At 35.5% G+C, this 14,136-nt stretch overlaps 1 protein-coding gene across 2 annotated transcripts in view; it reads right to left on the reverse strand.

The window, feature by feature from the left end:
- ANKMY1 (ankyrin repeat and MYND domain containing 1) overlaps positions 1-14,136 on the reverse strand; it is a 46,603-nt gene that overhangs the window by 17,205 nt on the left and 15,262 nt on the right. For both annotated transcript variants that reach the window (XM_087725523.1, XM_087725524.1), the window contains 5 exons: positions 13,961-14,113; positions 12,790-12,936; positions 8,466-8,573; positions 6,659-6,790; positions 5,746-5,859 (listed from right to left, as the gene is read on the reverse strand). In XM_087725523.1, coding sequence (XP_087581649.1) covers positions 5,746-5,859; positions 6,659-6,790; positions 8,466-8,573; positions 12,790-12,936; positions 13,961-14,113 — 654 coding nt within the window. The remainder of the gene's footprint in view (positions 1-5,745; positions 5,860-6,658; positions 6,791-8,465; positions 8,574-12,789; positions 12,937-13,960; positions 14,114-14,136) is intronic.

Consider the following 14,136-nt stretch of genomic DNA (forward strand, 5'->3'; position numbering starts at 1 on the left):
CCTGATTTTCGGAGCAGGTACAGTCTATCAGTATCACCACGTGGATGTAAACTGTAGTGCATTGTCATTAGTTTCCTGATTTTTCAGTCCAAAAGGTCCAAATCAGCTTGTGTCCAGTTAACTATACCAGCTGTGTATCTTATAACTGGTATTGCCCAGGTATTTATGGCCTTGATTGTATTTCCACCATTCAATTTAGATTTCAAAATTTTCCTAACTCTGTTGGTGTACTCTCGCCTGACAATAGTTTTTACTTCTCCATGCTTGATGTTATCCAACTGCAGAATGCCTAAGTATTTGTAGGCTTCATTTTCTTTGCATTTAATTAATTGGCCATTGGGCATTTCAATTCCCTCACATGCAGTGATTTTGCCCCTTTTTATGGATACAGTGGCGCATTTTTCCATGCCAAACTGTTTTGAAATATCGGTGCTGAATACTCGGACTGTGTTTGTCAATGATTGGATTTCTATTTCTGACTTTCCATAGAGTTTGAAATCATCCATATATAGTAAATGCGAAATTTTTTCAGCTTCTTTGGCTGTTTGGTAGCCTAATTTCATTTTTTTTAAGATTACTGATAGTGAGATCATTGCGATGATGAAGAGGAGAGGTGAAAGTGAATCACCCTGGAAAATTCCTCGCTTGATATTAACCATTCCGTAGATCTCATTCCCTACTGCCAACTCAGTTCTCCATTGTTTCATTGCCTTTTCAGTAAAGGATGTAATATTTTTGCTAATGCCAGTTGTTTCTAAGCATTTTATGATCCAACTATGTGGCAGTGAGTCAAATGCCTTTTTGTAATCAATCCAGACCATATTCAAGTTCATTTTTCTGTTCTTACAATTTTCTAATATCATTTTATCAATTAGAAGCTGATCTTTTGTGCCCCTGTTCCTTCTTTTGTTGCCTTTTTGCTCTACTGGCAAGATGTTGTTTGTTTCCAAATAATCCATCATGTTATCTGCAATAATGCCTGTGAGTAATTTGAAGGTTGTTGGCAAGCATGTTATTGGTCTGTAGTTTTCTGGTGTTGTTCCTTTAGTTGCATCTTTCTGAATCAAGTATGTTTTTCCAGTTGTCAACCATTCATCAATTTGGCCCTTTTGTAAAATTTCATTCAGTTGCCTGGCCAATATTGCATGTAAACTGGTCAGATATTTGAGCCAGAAACCATGTAATTGGTCCTTTCCAGGTGATGTCCAATTCTTTACCTTTTTAACTCGATTTTTGACCATCTCAGTTGTTATTTCTAATACTTGCATTTGTTTGTTGCCAATGCTTTTCTCAAAGTCATGTATCCACTTTGCTTCCTTGTTGTAGTCCTTTGCATTTTCCCACAATTCTTTCCAGAATTCAACTGCGGCCTGTTTTTCTGGTTTTTCACTTTTGATGTCACCATTCACATTAAGACTTTGATAAAAATGCCGTTGGTCTGATCGAAATTGCTGATTTTGTTTATATTGGATGATTCGTGCCTCATATCTTTCAATTTTTCTAGCTGTTGCTGTTATCCGCTGTTTTACAATCTCTACAGCTTCATTGATGTTTCTTGTATCCAATCTATATCTTCTGATTAGCCGATCTATGATTTTGTTGTTTTTAAGCCGTTGCTCATGCATGTTCTTTAAGTTACTAGCATCTGCCCTTAATTTTTTGATTTTTTGTTCTAAACGGATTTTCCACTTTGGCTTTGATGCTTTTTCTGTTGTGTGACTAGGTACTTTAATTTTAATGCCTAGTTCATTAGTGACTATTACAGCTGCGCTGTACATTAACTGGTTTGTTTCCAAGATGGATCCTGGTTCAATTGTTGAAAACACTGCATTAACCATTTTCATGATAGGGGCCAAAATTTTCTTAGTGATGGTAAATGTTGCCTTTCCTCATTAAGCAGAAAATGCTCCATGATCTTATCCTTCAATTCTTTTTGTTTTTGAGTTAGTTCATCAGTTGGTTCAGTGATAACTGGTTCTAGTGGTGGTGATGTTATTTCCTCCCCGAGAGCTTCTTCTGGGAGTTCTACTATAATGTCTTTAGTTGTGTCTTGAATATCAGTTATTTCCGCTTGTGATATTGTTTTTTGGGTTTTGCAATTTGCCTGAATTTCCTCATGTTCAACTTCACTAAACACTTTATTCCGTATAATAAATCGCCTTTGATCTGCTAGTCATTGTTCACTAACATTTGAATCTGGATATTGTTATTTCCATAATTCATACATTCGCTTTGAATAGCCTCTTTTTTCTGGCTCTGAGTTGTAGTAACAGGCCATTATGGCACGGTTTTCATCTGCACTATATTTTTGTCATTTTGTTGGCTGGTCCACTTGTAGCCCACTTGTCGACGTATGTCCAGGGACCCCAACATCCGCCGCGGCCCTTGTTAACCCGCACAACGACTGATGCGGTATGGAATTCTTATTTGTTTTTTTCACCATATTGTATGGGTTGGCGGGTTTTCTTTATGGGACCAGATGCCAACCTGACCCCAACCCTCCTCCTTTCTCATCCGGGCTTGGGACCGGCAACGGCGGAATATTATTATTATTATTATTACACAATTGTATCACAGCGGCCAGTTGTTTCGCCGGATTTGGCATTGGTTACTAGTCGGGCCCCACCCAGGGGCCTAGGACGTCGTAACGTATTTTCGTAATATGCGTGCAGATCCAAGCAGTGCGGCTTTTTGCATTTGACTGATGGTGATTTTGTCAATTTTTAACTGTTTTAAATGTAGTTCCAGTGCTTTTGGAATAGCACCCAGTGTGCCAATTACCACTGGAATTACCACTGCTGGTTTGTGCCATAGTCGTTGAATTTCGATTTTTAAGTCCTGGTATCTTGCGATTTTTTCATGTTCCTTCTCGGCGACCCTGCTATCACCTGGTATTGCGATGTCTATGATTGTGACCTGATGTGATTATTATTATTATTATACAATTGTATCACAGCGGCCAGTTGTTTCGCCGGATTTGGCATTAGTTACTAGTCGGGCCCAACCCAGGGGCCTAGGACGTCGTAACGTATTTTCGTAATATGCGTGCAGATCCAAGCAGTGCGGCTTTTTGCATTTGACTGATGGTGATTTTGTCAATTTTTAACTGTTTTAAATGTAATTCCAGTGCTTTTGGAATAGCACCCAGTGTGCCAATTACCACTGGAATTATCACTGCTGGTTTGTGCCATAGTCGTTGAATTTCGATTTTTAAGTCCTGGTATCTTGCAATTTTTTCATGTTCCTTCTCGGCGACCCTGCTATCACCTGGTATTGCGATGTCTATGATTGTGACCTTATTTTTCTCAACCAGTGTGATGTCTGGTGTATTATGCGCCAGTATTTTGTCGGTTTGTATACGGAAATCCCACAAGATCTTGACCATCTGATTTTCGGTGACTTTTTCAGGCTGATGTTCCCACCAGTTTGTTGCTGTTTTAATATTATAATTTTTGCACAAATTCCAATGGATCATTTGTGCTACTGAATTGTGCCGCAATTTATAATCAGTCTGCGCGATTTTTTTACAGCAGCTGAGTATGTGATCAACAGTTTCATCAGCTTCTTTGCAAAGTCTGCATTTGGCATCATCAAAGGATTTTTCGATTTTGGCCTTAATGGCATTTGTGCGGATAGCTTGTTCTTGCGCAGCCAGGATTAGTGACTCTGTTTCTTTCTTTAATGTACCTGTTGTTAACCATAACCAAGTTTGTTCACTGTCCACTTTATCTTTTATTTTTTCCAGAAATTGGCCATGCAGTGCTTTGTTCTGCCAACTCTCCATTCTTGATTTTATCACATCTTTTCTGTATTCTTGTTTCGTCGGTTGGGCCTTCAGTAGATTTTTGTTCTTTACTTCGATTAATAGATGTTCTTGACTTTCTTTTAAATAATCAGCCAGTGCATGTTTTTCTTCTTCAACTGTTTGCTTCACTTGTAATAATCCTCTGCCATCTGATTTTCGGGGCAGATATAGTCTATCAGTATCACCACGTGGATGTAAACTGTAGTGCATTGTCATTAGTTTCCTGGTTTTTCGGTCCAAAAGGTCCAAATCAGCTTGTGTCCAGTTAACTATACCAGCTGTGTATCTTATAACTGGTATTGCCCAGGTATTTATGGCCTTGATTGTATTTCCACCATTCAATTTAGATTTCAAAATTTTCCTAACTCTGTTGGTGTACTCTTGCCTGACAATAGTTTTTACTTCTCCATGCTTGATGTTATCCAACTGCAGAATGCCTAAGTATTTGTAGGCTTCATTTTCTTTGCATTTAATTAATTGGCCATTGGGCATTTCAATTCCCTCACATGCAGTGATTTTGCCCCTTTTTATGGATACAGTGGCGCATTTTTCCATGCCAAACTGCATTGAAATATCGGTGCTGAATACTCGGACTGAGTTTGTCAATGATTGGATTTCTATTTCTGACTTTCCATAGAGTTTCAAATTATTATTATTATTATTATTATTATTATTATTATTATTTGCAAGTAATTTATAAACAGAAGTCTAAAACCCTGTGTATTTTGATGAAAGCAACTACGAACAAACACCTTTCTATCCATTGTTTCTATCCATTTATCCATGATAATGCAGCACAGTTGTTTTGGTACATGTAGAAGTCTGGACAGAAACACTGATGGTTACCGAAACATCTCAACTACATTCTAAGTCATCTGTATGCTTGTGAAACACAACAGGTTTACTTAATCCCAGACAGTATCACCAAATATTGATCAAAGTACATAGATCAAATGAGAAACCAGTTTTCAAAAATTGGTAAAGTATATATGTAACACACTTCAAAATAAGCAATGTGTAAAATGCAAAGAAGAATAAGATGTATTAAATAAATGTCATTCAAGAAAAAAAGAAAGGGAAAGGAAATCTAAATCATTTACATCAACACCATTCACCAGTCCTTTCTGTTTACAAATCAGCTTTGTTTCCATCACATTTGTATATCTATTGCCACAAGACTTTTCTATGAGCTTCTTACCTTTCTCAACGATCAGTTCTATTTAACCATGACTTTCTCAATCATTCTCTTCTCAACCATACTTTAAGACCATGATGGCACACGTGCCACAGGTGGCATGCGGAGCCATTTGTTAGGGCATGCAAGGCATTGCCCTTTGGCCTTCTTTTAAGACCATTTTTCACCTTCTGGAGCCTTCAGTGAAGCCTCCTGAAGGCTCCGGAGGGTGAAAAATGGCCCTATCGACAAACCAGAAATTACCGTTTCCAAACTTCCAGGTTGCCCATAGGACTGTTTTTCACCCTTCTGAAGCCTCCCGGGGGGTGGGGGGCGGAGCCTCTAGAGCTTAGGGAGGCAAAAAAAGGTCACCAAAAGCGAGAGGTGTTGCGCTTGCATAGCATTATGGGTGTGGGCACACCCGCGCACAACCCCCCCTGCTCTCCTCCTGCTTTTGGCACGTGATCCAAAAAAGGTTAGCCATCACTGTCTTAAGATATTGAATCTTCATTCGTTTTCTCCAGCTAATTACATTTTTTGTATTTGATCCATTAATTAATTCAGCACCCATTCATTCTTCACTCTATCTCTTGTCCTGCCATAACATTTAAATACCTTATTCAAATTACCTTTAGGTTTTCTTGACATACAGTACATGACTCTCACTTCCATATAAAAATTGAACTGTAGCAAAAATGTACATTCCTCAAACCACAGGACTATACATGCCATCAAATTTTGAATTTTCAAACATGGAAAAAGATACCTGATAATATTTGAAATATGCATAGTCCAGAACTGTCCCCATTGCAGTTCTACCCTCATCAACAAGAGCAATTGGCAGCAACATATCTGCACCTCCTGCTATTAGAGTATCAATCTAAATAGAGAAGAAAATAAATGTAAAACATCAAGAGTCATATGCAGCCATTTCCTCCAATGTTACATATAGACAAATCAATATAGTCCAACCTGAAGGTCATTGATTTATTGCTAGCATTTATATAGAAATAAGGCATAACTATACACATGACCCAACTTGTCTTTAGGAAGATGAACACAATTCAGTTAATGTTTACAAGCGTTTACACACATCTACAAACCTAATAACATTACTTAATTACTTACGTTAATGTTACTTACATTAATCATGTAAAAGCAAATTTGTTAATGTTTAGATATCTTCTTAAGCCATTATGTTACGATGGGGAACTGAAGTTCTGGATAATTAGATGTATATTTTAATTTGTGTTAAAATTGAACCACAACCAAACTTAATATGGGGATATAGAATTTTTTTGCTTTGTGAGTTATAGATGAGGTTTTTTATATAAATGATTATTTATGTAAGTATACTAGGAAGACAGACAGACAAATTGGAGCCATCAGTTTGTCAATGCCGTCTACTGTTCACTCAACCCCCTTGGTCTCTCAGTCATCCAATATGCTGACTTCCCCCTGTAACACTAAAAATCTGCATCAGCTCTATTTCTGATTCTTTGATCCTTGAGACTTTTACAGCCTCTTTTCTTACTTTTTTCCTCAATTCATGGTTTTTCCATCCTGCTTTATCATAATAATGACTTTTATTTTATTTTACTTTTGTTTTGAAAGGAGGTTAGAAAAGTTTACAATCTTTAAATAGAAAAGAGTAACCAAAAATGCAAGACTCTTCTTACCATCGCCATCTTAGCTGCTATTGTCCCACGCTGTTCATATGGAGGATTAACAACAGCACACAAGGCACTTCCAATACTTTGACCTAAAGGTAGATTTGGGTCAGCTCCACCAGCCAGAAGTTCAGTTACTGCCTAAATGTGGGAGAAAGAAAAGGAAATCTTTTTAAACATTCTCCTGAATATTATTGTTTCAGATCTGGGTATAATTTGCCTGAGCAAATTTTGGGCAGGGCTAAAAATGGCCAACATAATATTTTTATTAGGGATTTAAAGAGAGAAATAGATGTCCATGAACTGGCTTCCACATTCTTAAAGCAGTGATTTCATCCATTAAAAAAATCACCAGCACAGGGAGTTCTACATGGTTTCAGATAAAGGCACAAAACTATTTTCCCTGCTTCTCCCTTTGTTCTTGTCTGCAGCTAAATATGAGGATCACACCACAATAAGGGACTAATTAGATAGGACAGGTCTTTCAACAATAATGTCCTACTCTGGTGTAGTAGAGGGTTCATAGGATGAGCTAAGGCAAGAATATGGTGAGAAATGTCTAATTTCGCTTGTTTGCAGCCAAAGGCCAAAGAAAGAAACTGCTTTGCACTGAAACTGTTATGTAAACCTGATTTTTTGTATATACCATATTTTTATGAAAATAGCAAACCTAGGTTAGGACTTGCTGAGGAATGGATGGCACTGTTAAACCTTCATATAATCCATTTTAGGAACAAGCACAAGTCTTTGGCCATGAGATACACTTTTTAACTATTACTATTATCAGACTCCATGGGCTGCATCAGAAAATAAACACACATTAATACATATTCATATGTATACTCATATTTTTGGAAGGGTATTATGGCATGGCATGATGAGCTATTTATGAACTGAATCATTCCTCTCCATCATCTTTGTTAAGAAATATCAAATAAATGATATTTATTAATTCATTTATTTCTATTTATCCATTCAATTAATACTGTTGTCTACTTGACAGATGATTCAGGGTAGCATCATCCAATGCCTGAGAGAAAAGCCAGGTCTTTCGACACTTTCAGAAGGTAGGCAGGCTTTCAAAATTTTAGCAAAATTCTATGATATTAATTTTATCTTTATGTAATATCATTGTATTTATACTTTCTTTTTAATATTTTAAATAATTTTAGGTGTATATATTTTATGCAGTGGGGTTTTTTTGCCTAAATGCCATGGTAGAGGTTTGTGTTGTTATTGAATATAACATAGGACATAAAATAACTATTTTGAAATAAATAAATCCATAATCCAATTCACAATTAAAATACAAAAAATAAGTTACAAATAATTTGACATTTGTGTGGCACTGTCAATTGTCAAATGGGACTACAGGAAGAAGAATTCAACTTCCTCTGCCAATGGAGAGATCTGGATCCTTTAATATCACCAATTTCCTAAACACAAAAACAGGAAAACTAACAACCAAATTCCTAACAATATGAACATTACTACGTATGGATAGCATGACTGTAAATGGTTGTCATTGAATCAATAGATTTGTAGCTCTTACTAATAGTGTTGACTATAAATAAATTATTTGAACCATATAGCTGATTACAGATCAGTAACAACACGTCTCAAAATATATGCATATATTTGTAACTTTTCATATGCTTCAAGGACTCTTTATTTTTATTTATGTTCTAGCATCATTGAATATATTACCTACAAATGTTGACATAAGGATTGGAAACACTGCCCTGAGTTCGCCACAATTAAAATGATTTTGAAAGAATGCTTACAACTGTTATTAAAAATGCTTGAAAAGACAGACCTGTTCATTTCCACCAGCAACTGCTAGTGAAAGAGGGGAATGGCCACTCCACAAGACATTTGGATTTGCATTGTGATCTAACAGAAGATTAATAACTTTTCCAGTATTCTGATGGGGAATAAAGCAAAAAAACAGATCAGTACAGATATTGTTTTTTAATTAAAATAAAGAGTAAGGACAAATTTAAATAAGGTATTTAAGTTAGCCCACATTTTAAAATTCAAAGCAAAAATATTATACCTATTTTATCCTGAAGAAAAAAAGCTGAAGCTGGTTCCAAATTGGACATTTACTTATGCCTGTGCATATAAGCATATTCAGATCAGAACAAGATATCAAAATCAAGGATCTGGTGCAATGAATAAAGTCACAACAATAAATAATATATATTTTAGACTGCTTGGCAGATATGGGAATTTATGAATGCTGTCGACATTTTGTCATGCAGTCACCTCCAATTCTTTGTGCCCTGCTGGACATCACTCTGTCAGTGTTGCTTGCTTCTCTGAGTTCTTCTCAGCTCATGCTTGTGTTGTCAGTGGTTTCAAATCACTTTGTCTACTGTTGACCTTCTAATGCAGAACTTATCCTGCTATGGCTCATCAATAGAAGAAGCAACTTGTTCTCTTTTCATGCACAGATTTTCTCTCCCTATTATAATGAGTACATCATTCCAAGAACACTTATGGGATCAAAATCAGATTGAAAAGCACATAAAATGCTACTTGAAAGAAACTATAGAGGTTTTCCTCCGAAATAGTGCATCTTTAAAATGAGAGATTTTTTTTACATTTCCTCACATAATAACTAGGTTGCAATTGCATCCTTTTGAACAGACAGGACTTGCTTGGCTGATATTTTGAACAAAACTTCAAAACTTTTCACCTTTTCTTCTTTTACTCTTGTATGTGTACATACCTGTATAATCTAATTTTATTCATTCATATATTATAGCCAAATTTGTAACCTGCTACAATTATACATACACATTTTCTCATCTCTGCCTTTACTTTCTTTCGCCTGTACACTCCACAGTAGTTTTTCCTTTCCTTTAAACAAGTAGGTCTCAACCTTTAAACAAGTTGGTCTCAACCTTCTTAATGCCTTTAATACAGTTCCTCATGTTGTGGTGACCCCCAACCATAAAATTATTATATGTTTTCCGTATTTTTTTGAAAATATGTATTTTCCTATGGTCTTAGGCGACCCCTGTGAAAGGGCTGTCACCCAAAGGGGTGCCGGCCCACAGGTTGAGAACCACTGCTTTGAACAATTAAATAAAAGTTATGCAAATTATTACAACAGTTGCACTTAAAGCATGAGGAAGAGCTATTTCTGTTATCTTTTAAAATTAACATTGTCTTCTGAAAAAGCTAGGCTCATAAACTGGAGTGCTCAGCCCTTGAAGAAAGGGTCACAGCATTAAGAAGGTTGAGTTCCCCTTTCCAGGAACAAAAAGAGCCACTCCTACTCAACAAAACCAATCTGGGATAGATAATTTTCAATAAGATAATTACTGCAGCAGCAGTAGGACATAAACAGAAGAGAGAGACCATGCCATATAATTATCTCCCCAATAACTTTAGCAATCCTGTGATATGTATCTTTATTATATCTTAACCTTCACATAGGCATCTCAGGATCCCTGTAGACAACAAGAAGGGTAGAATATAAAAAAGGAATTAATAAAAAGCAGTAGAAAGGTTGGACCAAATGAATAATTTACTATAAATAACAACAGAAAAAAAATCACTAAAGAAGGTAATGAAACAACAACAACAAAACAGCAATGGCCACCAGTAAAATAGGCCAACAGTGAAGGTAATAGGACCAAGACAGAAAAATCAACTCTTGCTGATTTCAAAATACAATAAAACAAAACTTTGAAATATTTAAGAACATTAAATAATATTGCTCAGAATTTTTTTAAAAAGTTTATGTTCTGTTTACTGCAACATTTCAGTGTGCCTACCATCCCTGTCCTAATATTCCCTTGTATTCATATTAATTTCATGTATACATAATCATATTTATACTTATATCTGTTATCTAATTCATGCTTGATGAAATAAATAAAATAAATAAATATACCCTATTAGTTGAGATTGTATGGACATCAAAGCAAAAATAAATTCCTTGACTTATCATTTGTTTAACAACCACTCAAAATACAAAGGTATTGAAAAAAGTGCCTTATAACCAGTCCTCACACTTACTATATAATCATGCAGTCACTTGATCAAAATTTGGGCACTTGGCAACCACCTGGAGTCAAAAAATCACCACAGCAACTTTTCCAGGAGGCTTCCAATCAACAAGGTCAAAGGGAAAGCCTGATCTGCTTAATAAGGGTGGCAAAAAGGTTGTAAAATCAGATGCAACTCACTTAATGAGCACATTACTTAGCTATGGAAATTCTAAACTCAACTGTGGTCATAAATCAAGGACTACCTGGAAGGCTTTTGGCATATTTATCTTTCCCAACTAACTTTTGTAGCTGGTAATCTAATTAACATAATAAACAAATATTCAATGCATCAGTTAATTTAATTAATGACAGGGAAACTCCGTTAAGGAAATAAAGATAATGTGTTGGGACCCAGACAGGGCTGAAAAGTTGCTCTCCATGGCTCAATTCATTATTTTTAAAATAGGGTCCACCTAAAAAGTAGCATCTGTAATAGGCTATCAAAGAAGGTACAATTAATGCAGCACTCTGAATCTTAACCAATACTTAATATTTTTATGTACATTATCATTAGATGAACTGAATGACTTTGTATCTGGTTAATTATAAAATGTAGGATTCAGGTGTCTCATAGGAATATGTCAGTAAATGGTGAAGAAACAAACTTATATTTATATTTATTTATGTATTGAGAATAGGGAGGCAAATAGTGAATTAATAAAAAAAATTGAAGTGGCAAAAAGTAATCCAACTGCAAAAGTAAAAATAAAAAAACCTGAACTTCTGCTAAAGATAAACTGTATTTTGCAAATGGATACTGTTCAAGATTTTGCTTTCCAATATGAGCTGAAAACTGAGCAGCTACAACTATTGTTACCAAAGAAAAACATCTAGTTGAAATCACTAGGGAGTAAGCATCACTGAATTCATTACAACCCATTTCTATCTGTGTACTCATTTGTAAAGTAAACTTTGGTGGAAAGAGGCCTGATACAGTTACATTTATTTAATGGTACATGAGATGTTAGAGTGTTCGATTATTTAATTTTGTATTTATAAAACTGATGGTAGCAATATAAAACTGGAATGTGAAAATCCTGTTATTCCAGGCCACAACTCTTCTGGCCTTCCAAAAATCCCTGAAAATCCCAGATGTCCTTGAAATGCAGCTCCCACTGGATATACTAATTATACCTAATGGCAGATGGACAACAGCATATTTCCACCCCTGTTGTGTCTCTGATTTGTTGATTTAAACTGGGAATACAGTGAGGAAAGGCTTCCTCTTCTATCATTGAAGGAATCCTATGCTATTTTAAGAAATAAGAAATGCACTCTATATAAGAAGAGTAGAAATGGAGAGAATGCAGCACTGTGGTCTGTAATACATCCCACCTTCCTTAAAGGAAAGTGATGTATCAATTCTACCATAAAAGCCAACCACTGGTCATTTTAAAGTACTTTAAATTACCCATTTCCTTCCCCAAATATTTAGATGGCCTTAGAATAGATATGAAGGCCAATGTTTCTTCTTATCACCCTTGATGCCATGCCAGATATCTAACTTGCATACCATATAGACTACTGCAATTCATTCTCTCTCTGTACAATACCTGGGGTACAGTTTCCTTTGTCCTTATGAAGGAATAGTCTGAATGCCATTCTGTAGCTAGGCTGATTCTCTCATATGGCCTCCCTACTACCTCAAAGCCGCTCATCTGTTCATTCAAGAGTTTTTCCAGAACAAGATGCCCAATAATTTTATTTCTGACAATGGCCCTAAATTCATACTGTTTTTTAGCTACTATTCCATTCTTCCTGCATTAATATTTTATACACATTTAACATTGGACAAAGGATTTAGACAGATGGTAGGTTAAAACTGATTACACCAGAGATCTGCATTAGATTTAATATGTCCGGGATGTCCATTTATTTAATATGATTTAAATTCCTCAAATAATTTGAGATCAGGCTTAAATATTAAATGTCCATATTGGTAAGCTAGAACTAGTTGACTACAGACAACTTCTTCCTTTTACAAAATAAAATTCTTACCAATGCAAAATGTGCTATTTGAAAACTGAGAAGGGACAATAGAATTTGTAAGAGAGAATCCCAATAGCTATCACTTACTGTAAAATTGTCTTCCCTCTCACAGGCAATATGAAGAGGTGTCCTCCCACCTTCCTCTGGGACAATAGTACATTCTCTGTAGTAACTTTTGGGTGGTCCAGTTTCATTATTCATTTTCATGGAAGATACTGATTCACCAACATCAAACTAGAAAAAGGAATTAGACAACGCAGTTGAGGAGCCATAAATGTTGTTCCCTGTCACTTCCTTCAAAAATAAATCAATGGTTGGGGAGTAGGGCATTCTTCCCTTAAGCCTATTGTTCCTGGTGTTCAGCCTACCTACACAAATGATCTCAGTCTATGGACAAAATCCACACTCATCTGGCCTAAGACACAGTGATTAATTGTTCCTAAGATTTAATAAGCAGGTGCTTGCTACATTTTCTATATGCCCCATGAGCTGTGCTTATGCATACATAGTTGCTTTCTACTAAATCATATTACTAATTAATCTCAATGCAGCAACTACTTAGTAATGGTCTTCCACAGTAACAGTTTAAGATGTTTTCTGGTACCTGGTATCTTCTCTAGGAACCTCTTAAATCATAGATATTCAGTCTACAATGTTAACTGTCGCTTTATAGGATCCAAACAATGAAGAAAGTAGTCAGTGAAACTTGCTATATAAACTGTATTTCTATATTTTGTTATTTCCGCTTTAAAACTTTTAGTTATTATTCTTATTTAATACTTTAATCTTATTGTGAAAGCTGCCTAGAATTTCTTTGTGATTGAAATACAAGTTGATAAATTAAGAATATATATCTGAAATGGCCACATTATTTAAATACATTAGAATTTGTTTGTAAAAATACTATTCATTGTACAGCATGCCATAAAATAACTGCACTACGAATTTAATTTATCACTTTGTCATATACAAACTGTTTTGGGGTTTTTTTCTCACTTCTTCTATATGGTTTACAATATAGCAAAAGCCTACTCTCATGGAACCTATTGTATAGAAACTGATACTTGGACAGCAAACATGATCAAATAACACTATTTAAAGTTGGAAAGATAATTGTATAGGTCAAATTTATAGGTGTAAGAAGCCCCCCCTTTCTCTCTGTACATATTGTTATATTGCTTTTTGTTTATTTTTTATTTCACTATTATTTTGTGTGTTTTTCTCTTTGTTCTGGTTTATTCAGTAAATAAATAAATACCTTGTTTGCAATCTTATCTAGCTGGAATATATCATTCTCATCTTCTGCCCTGACATCAGGATCTGCAGCAGCATGAAGTAGTAATTCTGTGATTACAATCCCTTCTGCACCAGGAAGGGCAGCAGCAATATGAAGAGGAGTCACACCTCCAAACTGGGAAAACAAATACTGCATTT

This window comes from Thamnophis sirtalis, unplaced genomic scaffold (assembly GCF_051295495.1).
Source record: "Thamnophis sirtalis isolate CommonGarterSnake01/CBP01778 unplaced genomic scaffold, rThaSir2_p1.2 scaffold_11, whole genome shotgun sequence".
NCBI classification, from domain to species: Eukaryota; Metazoa; Chordata; class Lepidosauria; order Squamata; family Natricidae; genus Thamnophis; species Thamnophis sirtalis.